This window comes from Solanum dulcamara, chromosome 11, assembly GCF_947179165.1.
Source record: "Solanum dulcamara chromosome 11, daSolDulc1.2, whole genome shotgun sequence".
Taxonomy (NCBI): Eukaryota; Viridiplantae; Streptophyta; class Magnoliopsida; order Solanales; family Solanaceae; genus Solanum; species Solanum dulcamara.
This window is the reverse complement of record NC_077247.1, coordinates 61,306,251-61,333,115: the sequence shown is the minus strand read 5'-3', so window position 1 is coordinate 61,333,115 and position 26,865 is coordinate 61,306,251. Positions and strand designations below refer to the sequence as shown.

Below are 26,865 nucleotides of genomic sequence, written 5' to 3'. Positions count from 1 at the left end.
ACTTCTGATGGTTCTTCGTTGGAAATTGTTACTAAAACTCATGGGATGCCAAATGGAGATCTTAAGGTTTTGAAGGTAAAGTTTGTTGAGTTTTAGTTGGTAGTATTCATTAGGATAGGTATAAAACTACTAACTTGGTCTTTGTTCTTGCCATTGTTTACAGGGCAAGTGTTTGAACCTTGGAATTGATGATTGTAGACAAGATGGTGGTAAAACAGGTTACCTGATACAAGAGTTGACTGTTGTTTGCTAATAAGGAAATTTGTTGGGATTTTTCTTTTCGCATTCATTGTTCGTGATGTATTTTACAACCAACGAGTTCGAAGAAAGCAAATGCACTCCAAGTACTTCTAGTTTTGTCACAATTCAAACAAATATACTTCTAAAGTTGTACTCTGTCCTGATTGATCTTTTGGTTTGCATATATTAAGTGGAAGCCCAAAGAGAGTCTTGCATTCTATGAAAGAGTCTCTGCTAAGGTTCTTGTGCATCCCAATGTTTCATACAATTTTGTTGATATTGGTAGGTCTGTCTTTGTTATTTCCAGCTAACTCAAGGATATTTCCTCTCTGGTTTCTTAAGATTTTGTTCATTTTCATGGCTTTGCCCACGTGCTACTCCTTCTCTGTTTCCGCTATTGTCCAGTGGGTTTAGGGATTCATCTGAGTTCCCTTAACAAATTGAATGCAAGTGATTGTTCATTCAAACTCTCAGGATACATCTCAGTTCTTGATGTTTACATAGTGAACGGTATACAGGCCCAAATTGATGGATAGGAGATGTGATAAGCTATCTTTTCTACGCTTTGTTTCCCTAATAACCACTGTTTAATTTGCAGGTCCTTCAATATTTCTGTAACCACTTATTTTAGTGTATTTTCCTGAACAAAGAAAACGGAAAACTAATCTTTGGTTAGCATTTACTATATCCGATGCTTGTTTTTTACGGTGTTTTTGTTTTCCTTGACCTCCGTAATGCAGATATCAATTCAAGATTTGCTTCCAAAGGACCAATACATAAATATTACTTAATAACATAGCGATGAGCAGCGAAGTCGATCTCAAATATATCCAATGTTTTGTTGAACCTAAATTGCCCAAGATCTTTATATGATTTGACTTTGGAGCCTTCAATGACCACTGTGGAATTTAAGGTGAGATTTTCTGTTGGTATTTATTATTTAATTGTTTGGGTTGGACAACGAGTGTGAGTCTTCAGATTTATTTTTGTAGAATTGAGTTTGTGTTAGGGCTTTTTTTGTGAGAATCGGTTTGGGTTGTTTTCTGTAAAAAATATTTCAAAATAGCTAACCATTTTTTTGAAAGCTTAATGTGGGTGATATAAATAGGTTAAAACTGGCTAAGCATCATTATTTATTACTAATCATATTGGAATTCAACGTATTAAAAAGGACCCCCTGACCAGCAAGGCTCTTGTGTCACAGCTGTTCCCGGAGTCCATAGAGCAAAATAATCTTCCGGTTGTTATGGGAGAACAATGCAAAACCAAGTTTCTAGCTTCTTTTGGTTGCAAAACCAAACAGGCCAATGTTAACAAGGACATTTCATACATATTTGTTTTACTGCTTTGAGTGTTGTATTTCTTATTACAATGTGTTTGCTGCTTCTAAGACAGACAATTCTTCCAGTTTGAACTTTGTCTCTTGATTTTTGCTTACCCAATCATTCCTGACCTGACGGGTTTAGAGTTAAAATGTCACGATTACCTGAATCCAGTATATCCAATGCAGAGTACAAATTTACGTGTAAAAATTCATTACTTACAACCTTAGAAGTTGAATTCATATAGTTTTAAATCTTGAATTCGCCTCATTAAACACTAACAATAAACATTTCAAGAGAGCAAAGGGTTTTGCTACATAGTAAACTTTCTCCTAAGTCAAACTCTGGCGATCTATCAAAAAGAATGGAGAAAATATAATACATGTTAATTGCGGGTTCCCCGATAATGCAGAAACGATTTAGAGGATAAGATACAAGAACATGACAAAAATGAGACTACAGCTGATTAACATGTAAAAAACTTGAGCATGAGTATGAAGCTACTGCTTTGTTTGATGGGCGAGAATGTATTACAACCAATAGTCGTATGAGAGCCAGTAGTCGTCATCACTATTATATTCTTGAATGGCTACACCTTTACCTTTGTTGTTACTTTTGCCGGTAGGTGTAGTAGAATCAGGTGTTGAACGATTCTTCACAGCAGGTGCTGAACTATCCTCCGTCGCCTTGTATAATAGTACTGGTCTCTTTTGGGGTTTAGTGGTTCTTTTCTCATAAGTGATTTCATAGTAATAGGAGTTATTGACAAGCTGAACATCTAATTTGCCTTTTAGACCTTTATCCAAATACATTCTGCACTTGAGTTTAGCTCGTCATCGTTCACGGTTACCTTGTCAATGCAGATGATGTCAAGAATTAACAACTAGTGCTTAGCTACATATTCCTCCCATCCTTTCCCTCCAAGATATTATTTCTTCTTCTCACAAACGGCAGTGACCGGTGAGGCTCTTCAATGAATTCTTTTTTTGGGCGACTTAAATAAGGTAGAGTTGCAGAATACTTTTCACCTTTATAGTTGAATTGGATATCATTGGATTAAATTAATTCAATTTCCTTTTGCTTCGTGGCTATCGTGAAAGTTAGTTTTGTATAATTGTATACATGTAAGTTGCAGTGTTGGGCCCATGCTAAGCACGGGCACATGCCATGTAATTTGGAAAGAAAAATGGCGTTAATAGTGTGGCCAATGAACCTCTCGTGTGGTCCAGGGATATCAATGTCTTAGACTCCTCCATTCTTGGATATCCAAGACTGCATTTGGTGTTCCAAACAATTCACACTTTGGCACCCCAAGATTTGATTCCTATTCCTTTGGCCAACCAGCAGTATCCAGGTCAGGGAGCAAAGGTTTACTTTAGTGTCCGTTTTCTCATGTATTGGAGCAGATGATATAAGATTATATAATGTTCAGTGTGCATTACTATATGCTCTACATTGATCTGAAGTCTATGTTGCTTTTTGTTAAATATTAGTACCAAGTACTATTTGTTCTTATTTTATATTGTTGGATATCCCAAGTGTTTAATCTAAGATCAAATTTGCAAACCTGGAAACGAAAGTACAACACCTTTGTTCAAGAGCTTTGGTTTTGGAAAGTCTGCATTTGGTATTAATCGGAAAGGAAAGTAGAATTGCATCATACATTGCAACTCCAGAGCTAGATAGCACCAGACCCGGCAGTGCAAACATTCAATCCATTTGTGGAATGCAGACTTATCAAGATAAAAGCCAGGAAGAGTTGAGGTTTGAGGACTACCAGTTAGGTGATAAGGGTATCCTTTACTGTTCTCATATATTAACAACATACTTTTTAATTTCCCCACTTCTGTGCATTCTTGATAACCGAATCTGGGCATGTTCCTCTTTTCTTTTTCTTTTTTGGTTCTATGTTTATGCTTCTTTGTGGGTCTCATGTGTTGGTTCTAGTTAGTTGATATATAGTTTATGTGGTTTTATTTATCCTTCTCCATATATATCCATGATATATACTTGAGAACTGAGATGGTATGGACATGTGAAGAGGAGAGACACAGATGCCCCAGTGCGGAGGTGTGAGAGGCTGGCCATGGATGGTTACACAAGAGGTAGGGTAGGCCGAAGAAGTATTGGGGAAAGGTGATTAGACAGGACATGGCACAGTTAAAGCTTACGGAGGACATGACCTTAGATAGGAGGGTTTGGAGGACCCACATTAGGGTAGAATGCTAGTTCATAGTCTCGTTGTTCTTCTCTATTCATAGGCGTAGTAGTGCATTACGATCTCTTGCGCTGTGAATTTTGATTTCTGTTATTTCTGTTATTATTTATTACTTTCTATGCTTTGATTACTCTATTGAACCTGTTACGCTATCATTATTTATTTAATCGTTATTTGTTATTTGTATTTATTTGTTTGTATTTATTTGTTATCTATTCGTTATTTGTTTGTTGTTTTTCTCATAAAGCTTTTAATTTCCTATTCTTATCTAACATTTTTTATGCATTTATGCTTTTACTGAGCCAAGGGTCTCCAGGAAACAGCCGTCCTACCTTGGTAGGAGTAAGGTCTGCGTACATTCTACCTTCCCCAGACCCCATGTTGTGGGATTTCACTGGGTTGTTGTTGTTGTATATACTTGAGAACAAACATGAAGATCTGTTTCAATAAATTGAGAACACTTTTTACTTTCAGCAATTTTCCATGTTTATTATCGCGAAGAGTTCTTGGTATTATACTCTCTCCTTTTCAATTTGTTTTTCTGGTTTTGACTTGCTGCGAAGTTTAGGAAAGTAAGGAATACTTTTGAAATTTTGTGGTCTTGGACGAAAGATATATAGCATATACTGAAATGTCTTTTAATCTTTTGGTCTTAATCGTGCCATGTGAAAGTTGGAATTATAGAGTTTCCAAAACAGGATAGAAGCATTCTTGTTTAAACGAACTAAAAAGAAAAGTTAGACAAACAATTTAAAACGGAAGAGGTACGTAGACAATCATAAATGACCAGGTAGACAGATAGATAGTGTGCATTCATATTACTCTGGAATACTAGTATTCTTCTTATTAAACTGCCCTTTGAAAAAAACTATCCTTAGACTTCTAACAATAAAAGTTTTAAAGCTTGGTGCATCTTTCGAAGTCCAAGTAACTTAATTAAAAATTTGACAACCTGTTGTCACGGTAATTATTCATCTTATGTGGATTCAGATTCTGCTTCTTCAAATATGTTTGTGCTACCTTTATATGTACACATCTTCCTGTAATTAAGTTGATTAAACGAATTCTTTGGCTCTATCCAAGTAGACTCTGAAGAAATACCACTTAAGCTATTGCATGGGAATGATCTACAGATACTCTTTGAATATGTTATTCCCATGATTTCTCTGCCAATTGGATTAAGTACAGCTTTCTTTCTTTCCTGTGGTCCAGGTGAGGATTGACATATATAGATGATGCACTTAATACTGCCAATTTAATGTAAGGAGAGATCATATTTACTTTTCTAGAGCAGCGAGGCGGTTTTGGAATTGGTTGAAAAGCTAAATCTGCTCTTTGTGAAAGTAGCTATGCACATTGAGCTGTGTATTCTTCTCCATAAATGTCAGTAATAACTGCAATATCTCAGTGGGATTTCTTGTGCCAACTATTGATGCCTTGTAGTTGTCTTTAATTAGTAATTAGCAAATCAATTCAATCTGCTTTCCTAACTGCAGGGACATTAGCCTTTAATGCAGCACCGAATGCTACATCTGGTCAAACACAAAACATATCTCTAGGCTCATCCACTTTACAAACATTTGGAAAGAAATATGACTTTAACAGTGTGACCAATGAACCTCTGTTGTGGTCCAGGGACGCCAATGTTTCAGACTCCTCCGTATTTGGATCTCTAAAACCTACTTCATTTGGTGTTTCAAGCAACTCACACTTTGGCACCCCAAGTTTTGATTCCTATTCCTTTGGCCAACCAGCAGTATCCATGTCAGGGAGCAAAGGTTTACTTTACTTCATGTCCATTCAATGTGCATTACTATATGCTCTACATTGATTTGAAATCCATGCTGATCTTTTGTTAAATATTAGTACTAAGTACTATTTATTCCTACTTCATATTTTTGGATATCCTAAGTGTTTAATCTTTAGATCAAATTAGCAAACCAAGAAAACAAAGTACTATACCTTTGCTCAAGAGCTCTGGTTTTGTAAAGTCCACATTTGGTATTAATCAGAAACGAAGTAGAACAACATCATAAATTGCAACTCCAGATATAGATCGCACAACACCCGATGGTGCAAAATTCAATCCATTTGTGGAATGCAGAATTATAAAGATAAAAGCCACGAGGAGTTGAGGTTTGAGGACTACCAGTTAGGTGATAAAGGTATCCTTAACTTGTTTTCTTATCTGTAGCTAACAAAGAAATCTACTTTTTTTAATACTTCATGAATGAATTTGCAGGTCAGAAATGCGGTATTTCCAGTACACAGAGATTTGGTGTCATCGATAACACATGGTCTTTCATATCACCAGTATTTAACCAAGCAACTGTTGATCAACCTTTTTATTCTCTTTTTCCAAGAACATTTGTAGTGGAAAGTGCAGGGGTTGACTCCTATCAAATGAAATTTCTACAGCAACTGCATCTACCCCATTTCCGAAGTCACAGCAGTCCATTTCCCATATATTCCCTCCAGTGTACATCATGGTTAAACACTTGTGGCACTGGAAGTAGAGTGGAATCTGCTGCCTCAGATGTTTGTTTTTCTCCATGGATCCATTCAGGTCCGTTTGCACCTTTAAATCCAGCTTCCAATTCTTCCACTACCTCCACCTATTCTCCATTAAGGGATCCATGGTCTTATTCAACATCTACCCCTCTATCTCCATGTTCAGTCTCACCTTCCACATATCTTTTGTTAGCAAAACCATCTGCCCATGTTTTTGATCAAAAGAACTCTCTTTCTCCCACTCCTGTTTTAACAACAGGAGGCGTTCCACAATCCACATTATGCTTGAATTGCCTAAAGCAGTCTCAGCCTACTCCACCAGGACTTTGTAATGTTTCGAGCACTCCACTTGCTGTGAGTCAAAATACTGCAAGTGTTTCTGACCGTATATGCAATTAGATCTCATTTATATATTTTGCTTTCTGTCATAAATAATATAAAAGGCACCTTGTAGTCTATAAAATCGGTAAAGCACTTCTATTGTGATGTTGTACATCTAAGTTGTTGCTACTCCACTCAGGTAAGTTTATTCCTTTATAGCAACTGTTTGCATTGGTTATTATGGTGAAAACTTTTCTGTTTTAGCATCAATTTGGTCCAAAATGAAGGGTTGTTGCTTTAATCTAATTAAACTTGGCATTCTTCTTTTGCTTATGTGTCATAGTTGACTCAGATGACATGCATTCATGCAATTGCTATGTTGGTGATCTCTGGTTCTTTCGCCATTAACTTTTATCGTTATTTGGGTTTAAAGATATTCATGTATTATGATGTATGAATTTGTGTAGGTGCATTGATCATGATTCTGAAGATGTACCAATGGCATTTAACAAAGTTGCAACTTGACTACATTTGATCTGTATGTTGTGAATACTGTACGGAGTTTTGCATATGCCACTGTTTGTGATACTTGACATCATATAGATACCTGAAAAATATTATATCTTATACCTGTAGAAGTGCTGCCTGAAGCTCTATTAATTGGCACCATTACTTTTAAATAATATGTCTTAAAAATACGTTCTCATCAAAATGGGGATTCAGTGAGTTGTTAAACTTATGTTGTCTTACATTTTTATTTTCCTATTGGTTTATCTTTTTCTTTTTAAAGATTCACTAGCCCGTTCTGATGAAAAATGTTGTCAATAACTTTAAACCTGAAAACTTGATTCCAACAGATATACTTAGCACATGGTAAGTAACAGAGAAACTTTATGATTTTGGAAAATTAGAGCTATTGGAGTTAGCAATATCTCTATTGAAAAACTGAAGATCTTCTCGAAATAGCTCTTACTCCGCTTGTTATTAATCAAGTGGAGTACCAATGGTATGATCAGAGAGAAGTCAACCGTATGTGATGAGAGTTGCTATATGAAAAAATGCATTTTTTGAAGTTGTGAAGTCTGTCAGTGAGCCAAAGTTGTGCTTTTGTTGTAGTTATAACTTATTATTTATTACAGCTGCCTACAACTATGGGTATAGTATTATTGATGTAGTTACTTCGTACAGAAGGCTATCATCCCCCCGTTGTGATAATCAAACAAGTTTAATTACTAACTCTTTGTTTTTATGAAATCAACAGAATTTTTGGTGTGGTTGTCCTTAGTAATTTTCAGGTTTTGTAAAAAATGAAACCTTTATTTTCTTTTTATTTTTGATTTGCTATTTAGATTTTATTTGTTAAGTTAAAAATGTTACCGTTTTTTATGCTATGCTTAGTTTGTGGGCATTAGTTCAAAGAAGCGTAGCAGTTGTCCCTATTCTAGAACTTGAATGGTAAATTTGATATTTTACTCTGTTAAACTTATATATTATCAGCTTAGCTAAGTAGGAGGATACCTGTTAATCATGTGGGAAACATAAAAACTAGAAATACTCAAGAATAAACTTAAGCAGAAAACTAAAGATTCCTCTTTAGAATGTAGCTTCATTCTTTGTTCCTTACATAAATATTTCTAAGTTAGGTAACTGGGGCAGGCATCTCCCCCATAGCTTGTTTTCATCGACTGTTTTGTGTCAATTTGGTAGCAATGTGTGATACTAAAAGGAACTCAATGAGAATAGAAGGCCGCTATGTGAACAAAATTCTCAAAGGTCATTAATGCATTTGTATTCTGTCGTCTAACATTTATCTTCTATGTTACTAAAAAAGTCTCCATCTTTTGAGTTAGTTTTTGTGAGTTGGTTATGTTGAATATCGATTTTATTAACATGATATTAGAACTATACCAACAGTCCATGTTGTGTGATTCTCAATGTTTGTCTCCCTGTTGTGTCAGTGTGTTAGGGTGCCTCCATAGATTTTCAGAGTGGCATGTCATCTACAATTGATAGATAGTAATATCATTTAAACTTTAGTTGTTTACTAATAATTTAGAATGCTAATACTAAGTTCTGTCTTGCTTCACATGATGAGGCCTCAGGGACATTGGTCGGTAAAGAGCTTGTTTTGATGATTTCTGGCTATTTCAGTGGCATCATCTTGATGGTATCCAGAGGTCCTTGATAACACCAGTTGGTTAGAAACACCTCCTTCCACTGAATCAACCTACAATTATGCGCGTTCAGTTCAGAATATTTTAACAAAAACCTACTTGATTTGTTTCCGCTGTTGCACAAACACCCCGACTGTAATATTAAGCTTAAATGTAAGGGAACAAGTATCTATATTCAATTGTATTTTTCTATAATTTTTGTGATGTATACAACTAAGCACTATTCGAAGCACTAAAACAGTACAGCATTTGGTATTAATCAGAAAGGAAGTAGAACAGCAATATACATTGCAACTCCAGATATAGATAGCACAGGACCCGGTGGTGAGAAATTCAATCCATTTGTGGAATGCAGACTTATCAAGATAAAAGTCAGGAGGAGTTGAGGTTTGAGGACTACCAGTTAGGTGATAAAGGTATCTTAATGTGTTTTCTTATCTGCAGATAACAAAGAAATCTACCTTGTATTTCATTAACACTTTTTATACTTCATGGGTAAATTGCAGGTAAAAAATGTGGTTCTTAATTTAGTGTTTCGGCACACAGGGATTTGGTGTCATCGACAACATGAGGCCTTTCAAATCATCAGTATTTAACCAATCAACCTTTTTATTCCCATTTTCCAAGTACGTTTACAGTGGAAAGAACAGGGCGTGACACTCAATCAAATGAAAATTCTACAGCTACTGCATCTACCATATATTTCCCCCCCAACACATCATTGTTAAACTCTTGTGGCACTGGAAGTAAAGTGGAATCTATTGCCTCAGATGTTTCTTTTCCCCATGGATCCATTCAAGGCCATTTTTACCTTTAAAACCAGCTTCCAGTTCTTCCATTACCTCCACCTTTTCTCCGTTAAGGAATCCATGGGCTTTATCAACATCTGCCACTCTATCACATACCCAATCTCCACTGTCTCCATGTTCAGTCTCACCTTCCACGTATCCTTTGTTAGCAAAACTACCAGGCCATGACTTTGATCAAAACAACTCTTTTTCTCCCACTCCTGTTTTAACTACAGAGGCGCTCCACAATCCACGTTCTGCTTGAATTGCCTAAAGCAGTCACAGCCTACTCCACCAGGACTTACTAATGTTTCAGGCACTCCACTTGCTGCGAGTCAAAATAATGTAAGTGTTTATGAACCTATATGCAATTAGTCTCATTTATATATCTCTACCATTCGCTTTCCATCATAAATAATGTAAAAGGCACCTTGTGGTCTATTAAATCGCTGAAGCGCTTCTATTGTGGTGTAATGTTCTAAGTTGTTGCTACTCTTGAAGCCTCTGTTCTTTGGTCCTCTGCAGCCAGAAATGACTCCTAAAGTTGGAGCAACACTTCCAACAGCCAACGCTTCTCACCCATCAACAGGTACTTAGTGCAGTATGTCTTGCTCTTTTTGAAGTTGATAGTATATTGGATTGTAATCCATGTAACTAATCCTCCCGCTACCTGTTTTTTTAAGAAGGTGCTAGTTGCTCAGAAATTGGACAAGGAGTTGGTTAGCCAAGTATCAATGACCAACAGTGAGTATCAAACTTAACCATCTATTGTTTTACTTTAGTGCGTGCGTTATTAAATTCCTAATTTTGACTTCTAGACTTTCCTGACATTCCCTTCATTTCCTCTGCCTCAGTTATTACTCCACAATCCCATTTTAACCTGATCTTTTTATTCTTCTTTTTCTTGCCTCCGTGATCCTTCTATTTATACTTTCTCATGCACCAGCTATACCCTAACATATTTTCAGGTCTTACTTTCCGAGAACCGTGGAAGTTAATCCGCCACCAATTATGCCTGCTACTGAAACACAACCTTCAGTCGGAATCGCAGTTGAGCACCCGAATTTGGCAACATCCATCCAGTATGGAATTTCTAGTTACCTTTAAGTCCCACATTTCTGAACAACTAATTATAATTAATGTTGCTGGTGGATGTGTTCATTGGTGTCAAACCAAATACTATACTCACTAGCAGTAACATGATGTTACTGGGATGTCTCATTACTTCTTCTATAAATGTTATGCACCTTGAAAGACAAATTTATTTATTACCTTTATTGTGTTGTAATTACTCCCTTGTGGTCAGGCCCTTCCCCGGACCCCGCGCATAGCGAGAGCTTTAGTGCACCGGGCTGCCCCTTTATTGTGTTGTAATTACTGATGCTTCCCTGTCAAGGTAGATGTAATTGCATCTAGTTGTTGGCTTTCGCTTTATATTTGTTTGCTTTTTACTGCATCAAGTAGGCTTATATAAATAAATTCCAGTATTTCTCCAATCAGATATAAACATCTGTATAGTTGTCCAAATTCCAAACAATCTCTTCAAATTAAAATATCAGGCATGATTATGTTTTTATAGCTTCACGATGTTTTTTAAACTCATATTGGTGAATACAAAAGTTGTAGGCTATTATGTAAAATTCTCTTGTGTTGCAGGTTTCTAACAACCGTGCTCCTGTCAGACGAAGATCTGCGTTGATAATTCGACATTCATCTCTAAGTCCGCATAGGTTGCCACCTCAGAAATACAAACCTACAAGTGATAAACCAATGGTGAGAAGTATAATTTTATGAGACATGTTTAGTAGTTCGTGGGCATGCTTTGTTTGATGGACCAAAAGTTCAAATCAAATAAGATAAACACAGATCATATGCAAAGATTGCAAGTACGGGTATTCTTTTGGTGAAAAATACAGGACAAAGTCCATATCTTCCTCTAATCCACAGGTAAAACACTGGAAAATTTAACAGGACTATAATATTTGTTTATGTAGGTACCCTTTTTCATGGATAAAGAAAACACTTCTGGTGTACTAAGAACAGAAGTCATCATCATTCCAAGGGAAAATCCAAGGGACTGGGTTCGTCCTTACTTGGTCCTTGTTCTTGCCGTTGTTTATAGGAAGGCAAGTGTTTGTACCTTGGAGTTGATGATTGTAGTCAAAACGTTGGTACAATAGGTAATTAATTCTGTATAAGCCTACCTGATACATAAGGTATTTGCTAATAAGGAGATTTGTTGGGATTTTCCTTTTTGCATTCATTGTTCGTGACGTATTTTATAATCAACCAGTTTGAAGGAAGCAAACGCACTCCAAGAACTTATAGTTTTCTCATAATTCAAACAAATGAAAAGTATTTATTTACATACTTTACTTCTAAAGATGTACTCTGACCTGATTGATCCTTTGGTTTGCATACATGATGTGGAAGCCCAAAGATGTATTTGCATTCTCTGAAAGAGTCTCTACTCTTGTACATCCTCTCCTTCAATTATTGATATTGAAAGGTCCATCTTTGTTACATCAGCTAACTTAAGGATATTTTCTGTCTGGTTTCTTAGAATTTGTTCATTTGCATGCAGTGAGGATGACCGGCATTGCACACTTGCTTCTCCTTCTCCATTTCCGCTATTGTCCAGTGAGTTTGGGATTCATCTAAGTTCCCCTAATAAATTGAATGCAAATGATGGTTCATTCAAGCTCTCAGGATACATTTCAGGTCCTGATGTGTACAATGTGAAGGTATACATGCCTATATTGATGGATAAGAGGTGTGTACATCTATACAAATTCAACAAATATATGTATGTACTAAATGTAACACTAGTTGTTGGTGAGAGCAACTCTCTCTCTCTCTTAAAACACACTTTTGTATTCACGTAAAGCTAAAGTAACTCAATGTGTGTAGAATGTAAAGAAATCTAACTGATGGTTCACTCAACTTCAATTGTTGAGATGATTAAATTTGTATGTGTAACTTTCTAACCCTCTTTATTTTTTATTAATTAAATAATAGTAGGAGCATTTTTGAATCAAATTATTGACGGCAGGAGCATTTCTTGATCAAATTATTAATCGAGGATACTTTTGTTCAATTTTGTATAATTAAGAGCATTTTTTGAATATTAAAAGATATTATTTTATATGACTGATTAGAAATAAAAGATTGTCACATGAATTAAAAGGAGAGTAACAGTTAACATTCATTAAGCAAAAAAAGAAATAAAAGATTGTCACGTGAATTGAGATGAGAGTGTAACAAGTAACATTCATGAAACTAAAAAAAGAAGAAGATTGTCACATGGTAATAGGTTTCATAATTAATTAACAAGAAAGACCCATCTAGGAATAAATATAAGGGAAAATAACATAAACTAGACTCATTAGGTAAAGTATTTACTCAAATTAGACCTACCCTAATCTATTTATCCGATTTGGACTTTAGGTTCAAAGTATTTATGTCAGTGTTCCGTCCTTTTTGATATCATCAGAGTATATTATATTTTGATGGTATTCTGTTTGATAGCATCAGAGTATAATATACTTTAATGGTATCAAATAATTTTGATGAAGCATTGTCTCTTCCTTATTGATACCATCAGAGTATATATATATATCTCATGGTATCAAACGTGTATTTGCGTCAGTGCCTTTTTTCTTATTCTTATTTGATACCATCAAAATATATTATAAATTATAAAATATTAATTTATAATCTCATAACTTAGAATTAAGATTTGTTTCCATAAATTTCATATTCTGCATTGATCTATAATAATTGTACACTTATTACCTAGTGTATTTTTCTTTTCCGCGTGTGTTAATTACTTTTTTTTTAATCTTTTTTCGCGTGTATTAAACTAGTTGGAAAACTATAAAGCAGACACCACCTGCGCATGTTAGAACTGACCACCCCATCATATTTTCCCCTGCTTTCAAATTACGGAAGCCTGCTTATCATATACGCTACCGGTGCATATTTTTCCATCATATGCACCGACCGCCTATTTTCCCCTGCTCATCTTAGATTAATCCACCGGATTGCTGCTATTTGACGATGTCCGATCAAAACCCTAAACCCTAAATTAATTTTCCCGTCGATCTATCTATTGGTATTCTACTGCTTGCCATCATCTTGATATTCTTCCATTCATGAAAAGGAAGACGGAAAATTCAAGAACTTGTTGGCTTTTTGAAGTTACGTTAGTATTCTCAAATGCATATTTTTAAAAAGTAAGTTATGTTGTCATCCTCCCAGTGTATGTTAAGGATGTTCAAGAATTTGTTTTCCCCAACTTCATACGCTACCTATGCATGTTAGATCACTCCACCGGATTGCTGCTATTAACTGTCACATTGACGACGTCCGATCAAAACCCTAATCAATTTTCCCGCCGTTCTATCTGCTCAAGTAAATACAACTGCTCTTCCCATTATCTTGGTTTTCTTCTATCCATTAAAAAGGGAAGAAAGGAAAATTCGAGAACTCAATATTGTCAGATCATCTTGGAATTCTTGCATACTATAAAGAAAAAAATCAAGAACTTGTTGGCATGCATTCTCTTTAAGAAAAATTCAAGAACTTGTTGGCTTTTTGAAGAAATTGTAGTTTTTAAGCATTTATTGTCATGGAACATATCAAGCAAATTCAAGAAATCTTTAAAAAGAAATAAATTATGTTGTCATTCTCGCAGCCTATGTTAAGGATGTTCAAGAATTTGTTTTTACTTTTTTAGGGAAATGGGGAGCATTAAGCGAATACGTGAGGCTATTTGGAGTTCAATTCGGTCAGGGGTTATCTTGTTGTTGAGGAGTTGGTTTTCAACAGCCTCGAAGCTGGTGCCACCAAGGTGTGCTAATTTACCCTTTCAAAGTTTCAATACTTGTTATGACTTTAGTAGGTGTTGAATGGGAAGATGTGGAGTCGTTCTTGAAGGCCCCACTCTCACAACTCTAAAGAAAATTAAGTAGTTTAGTTATAAGAAGTTGTGATTTGTAGTATCTTGAATGAAGACATTCAATTGGACAGGCTTTCGTAAACGCCCTCACTGGCCAATTTCCTTTACATGGTCTAGATATTTTGACTTTGATTGTATCTTAAAAATGGAAAATTGTGCCATATAAGAGAATGGGGAATTATGGTTCATCCTTTCTGATTTTGTTAATGTTTTGAGGATCAGTAAAGCTGGGCTGCTGAAAACATCATAGTTAAGTGACTAACGATGGCAAGTCGTCTTTCATGCAGTTTTAATCGCTTGGACTAATTGCACCTGCAAATTTTTGTGTTGCTTGCACAAAAGGCAGAGACCGGTGAGGCTCTTCAATAAATTCTTATGTTCCTTTGTTTGCTACTTCTGATGACGTGGGCATATGCTTTATATGAAAATTGATACTATTTTTTCTCCTCTTAGTATGATGGTCCATTCTAGTATCATAATTTTTTTTCCGAAGGAATATTCTTATATCCCAACACTTGTGTCTTTTTCCATGAGATTTACTTCCTTGTAGGACTGTTCTTTTTATTTTTATAAGTTGTGTACTCCTAGGTTGAACTTTAACCCAGTTTCCACTTTCCGCTTTCCACTAGGTATCTGTTGCTATAGGCATTGACACCTGCTATATTAAGGTTGTTGACAATGGTAAGAATTAGTTTCTTTGACATTGATCTAATGCATTTTGATGTGCCGAACGTTCTGCTCAATTTATTATTTTACTTAATCACCTGAAGTGGTACTCTCTTTTGAAGGATCTAGTGTCTCACGAGATGGACTGGAGTTGATGGGAGAAAGATATGGTAATCTTTTTGCAAAATGTTGGGCTGACATAATCTTTTCTATTGTATTGATGCTTCTGTACATAATTTATTATGCCCGACAACTATGATGTTCATAAGTTGGAATGATTGTTATTGTCTATAAGATTGCATGCATTACCTCAACTGATAGGCTGTGTGACAGTTTGTGTTCATTAATATCTTTTTCCAGATGTTCTTTTATTTATTATTTTGTGGTTTACTTGTAATTGGGAAAACTGTTATGGCTGTACACAACACAATATTGATGCTTACATTTTGTTTTTGCTTTTATTGTAAGATGTACATGTACATCTCAATCCCGGTGCTTCATTTGCAATATATTTATATGTATTCCCCCCCACCCCACCCGCTTTTTTTTTGTGCTTTATCTTCTGTGTTACTTCCTTTTTGTGTGGTCATTTTAAATATGTTTTGTATGCTTGCTTTACACCAGCGACATCAACTACCAGCCCCACAAACTTGATCAGGCCTCTTGGAAGCCTAATAGCAGTGGGGAATTTAGTTGTTCTTCTGCCTGGGAACTTATCAGGGACAAAAGGAGTAAGACAAGAATTAACTCTCAAACATGGCACAAACACATTCCTTTTAAGTGTTCCTTCCTACTCTGGAGAGAACTTAGAGGGAAACTACCTACTAATGAAAAACTTATCAGCTTTGGAGAAGCCCCAGCCCAATGTTACTATTGCCATAGAGCTGGTTTGGATACCATTGACCATATATTTGTTTCTGGAAACTTTGCCAGGAAGGTTTGGAGTGTATTTTCTGATTCTCTGGGTATTAGTAAAGAATACACACCACTTAGAAACCTGATGATGAGGTGGTGGTCCAGTAATTACAGTAATGAGGTCCATAAACTTATCCTACAAGCAACTCCAATCTTCATATGTTGGAACCTTTGGAAAAATAGATGTACCATCAAATATGGAGGGAAGCAGTCCAATATTACAAGAGTGATCTACTCAGTCTTCAAGGATAACTTCAACCTTCTAAGCACTACCTACTCCTATATCAGCTGGCCAAATAGATGGAAGGAACTGGTCCTTCTTGTGGAAAAATGTACTAATGAAGTTAATGTTAGTACTGTCTACTGGAGGAAACCTTCAGCTCACATGGTGAAGCTGAACACTGATGGTAGTGCACTTCACAAACCTGGAAAAATAGGAGGGGGAGGATTGCTAAGGAACAATCAAGGAGATCTTCTCTTTGCTTTCTCAACCCCTTTTGGAGAAGGTACAAACAACCAATCTGAGATATTGGCAGCCATCTTTGGTTTGACTTGGTGTCTCCAATTAGGATATACTAAAGTGATCCTTGAAGTGGACTCTGAGCTAGTAATCAGATGGATAAAACACCTAGCTCAACCACCATGGACTGTCAGAACACAACTCCAACAGCTGCAGGACATCAGTCATCAATTCCAGGTTTTCAAATGCAGCCACACTTACAGAGAAACCAATTTTACAGCTGATGTTTTGTCCAAACATAGCCACAAATGCACTACTCCACAGATATATCTCAATAAACAAGAGCTTCCCAAAGAGGCAAGAGCTTACTTTGAGTTTGACAAACTGGAAATGGCCAACTTCAGAAGAAGAAGGCTTAAGAGAATCAAGAAGCCACCATGACCTTGTCAGCCTCCTTGGTCCAACTTACTATTCAAATTACTTATTGCTATGCATAGTAATAATCAATTTGAAGGTTCTATAGTTAGGACCATGGTAAAAGGGAACACCTCCCTTGGCTTATGCCTTCTTAAAATAACCAATCTTATTTTACAGGTTAGGATTAGAATAGAACCTTTCTTCTTTGTCTTTCTCCTTTTTGGCCTTGTAGGTATAAATACACAGGCACCATATCATCCAACTAGTGGAGGGACAGTCAGGTGTATACTGGAAATTTACCACAGCTGTTCCAAGGTTGGACTTGCCTTAGAGACTCAGCAGTCATACAACACCTGCACAAACAAGCAATTCAACAACAACAACAAAGGTCAGGCACTCAGAATTCCTGCACATGCCACAACTGCAACAACAAACAAAACCACCATGCAACATCAAAAGGAATCCATATTGCACAGGATCATAGCAAATATAGTAGGGGCAAAGCCCAAGAAGTCTCAGCTCAAACGGATAATTGGAGACGTTAGTCGAGCGACCTTGAAAAAGTCAACCGACTTAAGTCCCCAAATGGAGCACTTCACAACTTGGAGCTTCCAACTTGTCCAAATGACCTCCAAACTTTGCAGGGATACAGAAAATACTATATTTGCACAACCAAAGAAGTTTCATCTCCAACGGATAATTGGAGACGTTAGTCGAGCGACCTTGAAAATGTTAGCCGACTTAAGCCTCCCAATAGTGCACTTCACAATTTGGAGCTTCTATCTTGTCCAAAAGACCTCCAAATGTTGCAGGAACACAGCAAATATAGTAATTGCAAAGCCTAAGAATTTTCACCTCAATCGGATAATTGGAGACGTTAGTCGAGCGACTTTGAAAAAATTAACCGATTTAAAGCTAACAAGCTCCAAAGAACTGTTTGAGGTCTTTTCTTTTCTTTGCTTTGTCTTTGTTTTTGTATGTAGGTGCGGGTACCCTAAGGAGCTGATCATGAGTAATGATCTCCTCCTGAAGATAGCTTGCAACAACATACAACTGAACAATTCCACTAGCTGGCTACAGGTTTGCAGCAGCCTATACTTCCCCCACATTTGTGTGGGTCTTTGGCTACTTGTTTGTACAGGTCCACAGATATCCAAACAAAGGGAGACAAATGCTAGACATGCAAGAGACTCACCAGCCCCCAACAACAATTCAAACATGCCAGATTCCACCCTTTATTACTTGCATCAGCCCAATTATATCCAAGATACTTGGAATTCCTTGTGTGGTTATTCCTTGTGAAATTTATTTCAATAAAATGTATGATATTGATGGTCTGAGCACTCAATAAGTTGGATAGCTTCATTTGTAGGTGCTAAGATCAAAAGTTAATAGGAAAACAATCTACTCTAAGGTCTCTAAATCAGTTAATGAAAAAGGAAGTGACCGAACAATGACAATTAAGAAGTGTGTGCTTCCGTGATTGAACATTAGTTTTGGACGTCATACAAAAGTTGTAAAATTATTAATATTTAAGTTAAATAAAATAATATTAAATATTTTAAAAGTTTTAAATGAGATTATGATCGTTAGAAATAGATGTACAAATCAAATGCGAATTCGAAATAGAGTTACTTGAGCTAAATTCTATATTTAATTTTTAAGAAATTTATTTTATATGTATAAAATATTAATTTATAATCTCATAACTTAGGATTAAAATTTTGAACCATAATCTGAATCGACCTATAAAAATTTCAAAAGTTAAATAATTGGAGTTATTTGTGATAATAACAAATTTCACGTCATCAATGGAATAGACTCCGGTATATGCAGGTCCATTGCCACCAGTAATAGGAGTTTCCTATGCTTCACCACCCCCACCACCCTTTTATTAATTCTTTCAAAAATTTCCACTGACTCATCCTCGGAGCACAAACTATTTCCTCACTCTATAAGCCATTTTCTCATATATTGGAGCAGATATAAGATTATATAATGTTCAATGTGCATCACTATATGCTCTCCATTGATCTGAAATCCATCTTGTTCTTTTGTTAAATATTAGTACCAAGTACTATTTGTTCTTATTTTTTAATTTTGGATATCCTTAGTGTTTAATCTTAGATCAAAGTTGCAAACCAGGAAACGAAAGTGCAACACCTTTGCTCAAGAGCTCTGGTTTTGGAAAGTAGTCTGCATTCGGTGTTAATCAGAAAGGAAGTAGAACAGCATCATACATTTGCAACTCCAGACTCCAGAGATAGATAGCACAAGACCTGGTGGTGCAAACATTCACAATCCATTTGTGGAATGCAGACTTATCAAGATAAAAGCTAGGAAAAGTTGAGGTTTGAGGACTACCAGTTAGGTGATAAAGGTATTTTTTACTGTTCTCATATATTAACAACATACTTTTTAATTTCTCCACTTTTGTGCATTCTTGATAACTGAATCTGGGCATGTTCCTCTCTTTTTCTTCTTTTTGGTTCTGTGTTTGTGCTTCTTTGTGGGTCTCATACATTGGTTCTAGTTAGTTGATATATAGTTTATGTGGTTTTATTTATCCTTCTCCATATCCATGATATATACTTGAGAACATGAAGATCTGTTTCTATATATTGAGAACACTTTTTACTTTCAGCAATTTCCCATGTATATTATCACGAAGAGTTCTTGGTATTATACTCTCTCATTTTCAATTTGTTTGTCTGGTTTTGACTTGCTGCAAAGTTTAAGAAAGTAAGGAATACTTTTGAACCTTGTTGTCTTGAAAGATATGTAGAATATACCGAAATGTCCTTTAATCTTTTGGTCTTAATCATGCCATGTGAAAGTTGGAATTATAGAGTTGCCAAAACAGGAAAGAAGCATTCTTTTTTAAATGGACTAAAAAAAAGTAAGAAAAACAAATTAAAAATGAAAGAGGTAAATAGACAATCATAAATGACCAGGTGGACAGATAGACAGTGTGCACTCCTATTACTCTGGAATACTAGTAGTATTCTTATTAAGCTTCCCTTTAAATGAAACTATCCCTAGACTTCTAACAACAGAAGTTTTAAAGCTTGGTGCAATCTTTCGAAGTCCTAGTAACTTAATTAAAAATTTGACAACCTATGGTCACGATATTTATTCATCTTACATGAATTCAAATTCTGCTTCTTCAAATATGTTATTGCTACCTATATATTTACATATCTTCCTGTAATTAAGTTGATTAAATGAATTATTGGGCTCTGTCCAAATACACTCAGAAGAAAGACCACTTAAGCTATTGCATGGGAATGATCTACAGACACTCTTTGAATATGTTTTTCCCATGATTTCTCTGCCAAATGGATTAAGTACAGCTTTCTTTCTCACCTGTGGTCCAGGTGAGAATTGACATATATAGATGCTACGCTTAATACTGCCAACTTCATGAAAGGAGAGATAATATTAACTTCTCTAGAGCAGCGAGGCGGCTTTGGAATTGGTTTAAAAGATAAATCTGCTCCTTGTGAAAGTAGCTATGTGCATTGAATTGTACTCTTCTCCAAAATTGTCAGTGATAACTGGAATATCTCAGTGGGATTTCTTGTGCCAGCTATTAATGCCTTTTAGTTGTCTTTAATTAGTGATTAGCAAATCAATTCAATCTGCTTTCCTAACTGCAGGGACATTAGCCTTTAATGCAGCAATGGATGCTACATCTGGTCAAACACAAAACATATCTCCGGGTTTCTCCACTTCACAAACATTTGGAAAGAAATATGACGTTAACAGCGTGGCCAATGAACCTCTTGTTGTGGTCCAGGGATGCCAATGTCTTAGACTCCTCCATATTTGGATCTCTAAAACCTACTTCATTTGGTGTTTCAAGCAACTCATACTTTGGCACCCCAAGATTTGATTCCTCTTCCTTTGGCCAAGCAGTAGTATCCACGCCGGGAGCAAAGGTTTACTTTACTGTCCATTTTCTCATGTATGGAGCAGACTAATCAACATTTTGAGGGAAAATTTTGTTCTGTAATCTTATGCTCTATATTGATCTGAAATCCTTGTTGGCCTATTCTGAAATACTTCTAAGTACTATTTATTCCTACTTCATATTTTTGGATATCTATGTGTTCAATCTTGATCAAATTTGTAAACCAGGAAAAGAAAGTATACCACCTTTTCTCAAGAGCTCTGGTTTTGGAAACTTAGCATTTGGCATTTATGAGAAAGGAAGTAGAATAGCACCATATATTGCAACTCCAGAGAACGATATCACAGGACCCGGTGGTGGAAAAATTCAATCCCATTTGTGTAATATAAAGATAAAAATCAGGAGGAGTTGAGGTTTGAGGACCACCAGTTAGGTGATTAAGGTATCCTTAACTTGTTCTCTATGTGGATTCAGATTATGCTTCTTCAAATATGTTATTGCAACCTTTATATGTGCATATCTTCCTGTAATTAAGTTAATTGAACAAATTCTTTGGTCTCTGTCCATATACACTCAGAAGAAAGACCACTTAAGCTATTGCATGGGAATGATCTTACTGACACTATTTAAATATGTTATTCCCATGATTTCTCTGCCAAATAGATTAAGTACATCTTTCTTTCTCGCCTGTGGTCCAGGTGAGGAATAGCATATATAGATGCTGCACTTAATACTGCCGATTTCATGAAAGGAGAGATATCATACTTGCTTTTTAAGAGCAGCGAAGCGGCTTTTGAATTGGTCGAAAAGCTAAATCTTCCTCTTGTGAAAGTAGCTATGCACATTGAACTGTACTCTTCTCCAAAAATGTTAGTAATAACTACAATATCTCTGTGGAATTTCTTATGGTGGGTAATGTTATTGCTTACTATTTCTGGAACCAATCTTGTGCCAGCTACTGATGCCTTGTAGTTGTCTTTAATTAGTGTTTAGCAAATCAATTCAATCTGCTTTCCTAACTGCAGGAACATTAGCCTTTAAAACCAAATACATTCAGAAGAAAGACCACTTAAGCTATTGCATGAGGATGACCTATACACTCTTTGAATATGTTTTCCCATGATTTCTCTGCCAAATGGATTAAGTACAGCTTCTTTCTCACCTCTGGTCCAGGTGAGAATTGACATACATAGATGCTACGCTTAATACTGCCAACTTCATGAAAGGAGAGATAATATTAACTTCTCTAGAGCAGCGAGGCGGCTTTGGAATTGGTTGAAAATCTAAATCTGCTCCTTGTGAAAGTAGCTATGCGCATTGAATTGTACTCTTCTCCAAAAATGATAGTAATAACTGGAATATCTCAGTGGGATTTCTTGTGCCAGCTATTGATGCCTTGTAGTTGTCTTTAATTAGTGATTAACAAATCAATTCAATCTGCTTTCTCAACTGCAGGGACATTAGCCTTTAATGCAGCAACAAATGCTACATCTGGTCAAACACAAAACATATCTCCGGGCTCATCCACTTTACAAACGTTTGGAAAGGAAATATGACGTTAACAGTGTGGCCAATGAGCCTCTGTTGTGGTCCAGGCCTCCAGGGATGCCAATGTCTTAGACTCCTCCATATTTGGATCTCTAAAACCTACTTCATTTGGTGTTTCAAGCAACTCATACTTTGGCACCCCAAGATTTGATTCCTATTCATTTGGCCAAGCAGCAGTATCCATGTCAGGGAGCAAAGGTTTACTTTACTGTTCATTTTCTAATGTATAGGAGGAGATGATCTAGATGATATGAGATTAGATACCATTCAATGTGCATTACTATATGCTCTACATTAATCTGAAATCCATGTTGATCTTTTGTTAAAAATTAGTACTAAGTACTATTTATTCCTACTTTATATTTTTGGATATTTTAAGTGTTTAATCTTTAGATCAAATTTGCAAACCAGGAGAAGAAAGTACAACACCTTTGCTCAAGAGCTCTGGTTATGTAAAGTCCGCATTTGGTATTAATCAGAAAGGAAGTAGAACAGCGTCATACATGGCAACTCCAGATAAAGATAGCACAATACCTGATGGTGCAAAAACTCAATCCATTTGTGGAGTGCAGACTTATAAAGATAAAAGACAGGATGAGAGAACTACTAATTAGGTGATAAAGGTATCCTTAACTTGTTTTCTTATCTGTAGCTAACAAAGAAATCTACATTGTATTTCATTAACTTTTTTTATACTTCATGGATGAATCTGCAGGTCAGAAATGTGGTTCTTCATTTGGTATTTGCGGCACACGGGGATTTGGTGTCATCAACAACACGCGGCCTTTCATATCACCAGTATTTAATCAAGCAACTGTTGATCAACCTTTTTATTCCCTTTTTTCCAAGTACATTTGCAGTGGAAAGAGCAGGGGTTGACTCTCTATCAAATGAAAATTCTACGCAACTGCATCTACCCCATTTCCGAAGTCGCACCAGTCCACTTCCCATATATTTCTCCCCAATACGTCATTGTTAAACACTTGTGGCACTGGAAGTAGAGTGGAATCTACTGACTCAGATGTTTTTTTTCTCCATGTTCAGTCTCACCTTCCACATATCCTTTGTTGGCAAAACCATCCGCCCATGTTTTCGATCAAAAGAACTCTTTTTCTCCCACTCCTGTTTTAACTACAAGAGGCACTCCACTATCCACATTGTGCTTGAATTGCCTAAAGCAGTCTCAGCCTACTCCAACGGGACTTTGTAATGTTTCAAGCACTCCACTTGCTACGAGTCAAAATACTGTAATTGTTTCTGAATGTATATGCAATTAGATCTCATTTATGTATCTCTGCCATTTGCTTTCTCTCATAAATAATATAAAAGGAACCTTGTGGTCTCTAAAATCGGTGAAGCACTTCTATTGTGATGTTGTACATCTAAGTTGTTGCTACTCTTGCAGCCTCTGTTCTTTGGTCCTCTGCAGCCAGAAATGACTCCTAAAGTTGGAGCAACACTTCCAACAGCCGACACTTCTCACCCATCAACAGGTACTTAGTGCAGTATGTCTTACTCTTTTTGAAGTTGATAGTATGTTGGATTGTAATCCATGTAACTAATCCTCCCGGCACCTATTTTTTTAAGAAGGTGCTAGTTGCTCAGAAATTTGACAAGGAGTTTGTCAGCCAAGTATCAATGGCCAACAGTGAGTATCAAACTTAACCATCTATTGTTTTACTTTACTGCGTTGTTATTAAATGCCTAATTTGACTTCTAGACTTTCCTGACATTCCCTTTATTTCCGCTGCCTCAGTTATTACTCCACAGTCCTGTTTTAACCTGATCGTTTTATTCTTATTTTGTATCTTCTTTTTCTTGCCTCCGTGATCCTTCTATTTGTACTTTCTCATGCACCAGCTATACCCTAACATATTTTCAGGTTTTACTTTCTGAGAATCATGGAAGTTAATCTGCCACCAATTATGCCTCCTGCTGAAACACAACCTTTAGTCCAAATCTTGGTTGAGCACCCGAATTTGGCAACATCCATCCAGTATGGAATTTCTAGTTTACCTGTAAGTTTCACATTTCTGAACAACTAATTATAATTAATGTTGCTTCTGGATGTGTTCATTGGTCTCGAACCAAGTATCATACTCACTAGCAGTTACATGATGCTACTGGGATTTCTCATTACTATTGCTATAAATGTTATGCACCTTGAAATATATTTATTACTTTTATTGTGTTGTAATTACTGATGCTTTCCTGTCAAGGATGTAACTGCATCTAGTTGCTGGCCTTTGGTTTTATATTTGTTCTTTTTACTGCATCAAGTAGGTTTATATAAATTAATTCCAGTATTTCTCCAATAAGATATAAACATCAATATAGTTGTCCAAGTTCCAAACGAACTCTTCAAAGTATTAGGCATGATTATGTTTTTATAGCTTCACTATGATTTTTAAACTCATATTGTTTATGTTTAAGGTGAAAACAAAAGTTGTAGGCTATTATGAAAATTCTCCTGTTGTCGGTTGCAGTTTCTAGCAGCCCTTCTCCAATCAGACAAAGATCTTTGTTGATAATTTCACGTTCATCTCTAAGTCAGCATAGGTTGCCACCTCAGAAATACAAATCTACAAGTGATAAACCAAACATGAGAAGTATAATTTTATGTGAGACTTGTTTAGTAGTTCGTGGCATGCTTTGGTTGACGGACCTAAAGGTAAGTTAATTAAGATAAACACGGATCATATGCAAAGATTGCAAGTACAGGTATCCTTTTGGTGAAAAAATACAGGAGAAGTCCATATTTTTCTCTAATCCGAGTAAAACACTGGAAAAAGAAAACGTTTCTGGTGTACTAAGGATAGAAGTCATCATCATTTCAAGGGACTGTGTTCGTCCTACCGCAAAATTTTCACTGGGGGCTGATTCATCTGTGATCAGTAAGCTTTCTTTGTTAGCTTTCTTTGTTAATGAACATATGAATGCATGCCTTCCTTTCGTTGATTAGTTAAGCCAGATTCTAATAGATGCATAATTGAATTATCATACTAACATGTAATGTTTTAGTAGATTACATAATATCTGGTACCATTTTATGTCTGCTCCATCAAGATCCCATTTCCTAAAGCTCAAAGCCTGGAATCTCTAATATTTCAAATTAAAACCAATTAACTTCACGGATTGGTGATTCTTTACAAGACTTTGGACACTAGAAAAATTATCATATGTTATCTATTTGAGTATATCCAAGGATATAAAAGTTGACTTGATATTTACATGTTCCAAGAATTAAGAACCAAACTAACCAAGTTTGTTGTTTAATTGTGTAATAATTCATTTTTCTATTTAAAATGTAGGGATGCATGACAGAGATAGCTTGGTGATAAGCCCAAGTTAGAGCCTGAAGAGATGCATCATGTTAATTGTGGCGATGATAAGGATGTGGATGGGATAATACCAAATCTTCAACGTACTAATTACTACACAGAATCCTATGGAGGAGTTGATATCAAAGGAGAAGGAAGAAGTTGGTTTTTGCTGCCACGTGAAGGACTTTTTGGTAGGAAGACATAGGTATGGACGCATCAAGTTCTTAGGAGAAACAGATGTCCGGAAGCTTGATCTTGATTCTGCTGTACAGTTTAATCACTGTGAGGTGATCATCTATTTGGATGAGAGCCAGAAACCTCCAGTTGGATAAGGTCTCAACAAGCCAACTGAGATAACTCTTCTTAATGTAAAGATGCATCAACAAATTGACTAGGAAGGAGTACATAGATGGACCAGTGGGAGGGCAGTGGAAATTTAGGGTGTCACACTTCTAATTGTGAGTTCAAATTTTCTTGGTTGATTTTGTGGCATAACCAAATGTTTGAATGGTAAAAATGTCTTCCAACTGATAAATTTTTACAATTTGCTCACTTTGAGACGGTTGCATAATCTCTCTCTCTTTTATGCACTTTGATCCCCGTTGATCCAAGTTGTTGTGGATCAATGGGGTTATAGTCTGCGTTGAGATTATGCAACCGTCTCTCTTCTTCGAGTGAACTAGCTAATAGATCCTCCATAACAAAATGTGTAAGTCGTAGGAGGAGTTAAAATACATATACGTATGATATATCATTTAATTACCTTATTTACTATTTCTCATTACGGAGAAAAAAGAAAAAAATTAAGGAACCTACAAATATTGGAAAAACAAAAATTATAGTTATCCAGGAAAATAATTAATCGTAAAGAAAAAATATAGGAAAATAATTGGTCGTAAAGAAAAAATATACTTGGAGCATAATAATAATAATTTTGTTAGTGATTCTTCAACTTAGGTATGTAGATTTGTAAATATTATTCTATAATTGGTGTATAATTTTTAAATAATTTAAATATAATACATTTTTTGTATTAAAACATGTATTAATACAAAACAAATTCACATAATTAAACAATTTCTGAAAATA

The 26,865-nt window shown here is 35.9% G+C and overlaps 2 protein-coding genes, 1 long non-coding RNA gene and 1 pseudogene across 5 annotated transcripts; all 4 read left to right on the top strand.

The window, feature by feature from the left end:
• Window positions 1-895: 895 nt before the first annotated feature.
• Window positions 896-26,293, top strand: LOC129873476 (uncharacterized; annotated as a pseudogene).
• Window positions 5,791-7,308, top strand: LOC129873479 (nuclear pore complex protein NUP98B-like). 2 transcript variants are annotated; one of them, XM_055948584.1, is made up of 2 exons: window positions 5,791-5,936; window positions 6,023-7,308. In XM_055948584.1, the coding sequence occupies exons 1-2, from the start codon at window positions 5,879-5,881 to the stop codon at window positions 6,688-6,690; spliced, it is 726 nt and encodes a 241-aa protein (XP_055804559.1). In that variant the 5' UTR covers window positions 5,791-5,878; the 3' UTR covers window positions 6,691-7,308. The 2 variants fall into 2 exon arrangements, with proteins under 2 accessions (XP_055804559.1, XP_055804556.1); XM_055948581.1 differs by having other exon boundaries at window positions 5,791-5,945; window positions 6,023-7,307.
• LOC129873483 (uncharacterized) lies at window positions 11,766-12,549 on the top strand. Its single transcript, XR_008762725.1, has 2 exons — window positions 11,766-12,083; window positions 12,159-12,549. It is a non-coding gene; the product is annotated as an uncharacterized LOC129873483 (long non-coding RNA).
• LOC129873477 (uncharacterized) lies at window positions 13,481-19,225 on the top strand. Of its 2 annotated transcripts, XR_008762723.1 has the most exons (6): window positions 13,481-13,987; window positions 14,313-14,426; window positions 14,822-14,886; window positions 15,164-15,215; window positions 15,323-15,370; window positions 19,138-19,225. XR_008762723.1 is itself a non-coding variant. In XM_055948579.1 (5 exons), the coding sequence occupies exon 5, from the start codon at window positions 17,065-17,067 to the stop codon at window positions 18,292-18,294; it is 1,230 nt and encodes a 409-aa protein (XP_055804554.1). In that variant the 5' UTR covers window positions 13,481-13,987; window positions 14,313-14,426; window positions 14,822-14,886; window positions 15,164-15,215; window positions 15,323-17,064; the 3' UTR covers window positions 18,295-18,555. The 2 variants fall into 2 exon arrangements, 1 of the variants encoding a protein (XP_055804554.1); XM_055948579.1 differs by lacking the exon at window positions 19,138-19,225 and having other exon boundaries at window positions 15,323-18,555.
• Window positions 26,294-26,865: the final 572 nt, after the last annotated feature.

Bases quoted from the DNA above. Each gene is read 5' to 3' on its own strand.
- LOC129873479 (XM_055948581.1), top strand. From the start codon at position 5,879: ATGCAGAATTATAAAGATAAAAGCCACGAGGAGTTGAGGTTTGAGGAC. The intron at 5,946-6,022 runs GTATCCTTAACT...ATGAATTTGCAG, and splicing joins CTACCAGTTAGGTGATAAAG to GTCAGAAATGCGGTATTTCC.
- LOC129873477 (XM_055948579.1), top strand. From the start codon at position 17,065: ATGCATAGTAATAATCAATTTGAAGGTTCTATAGTTAGGACCATGGTA.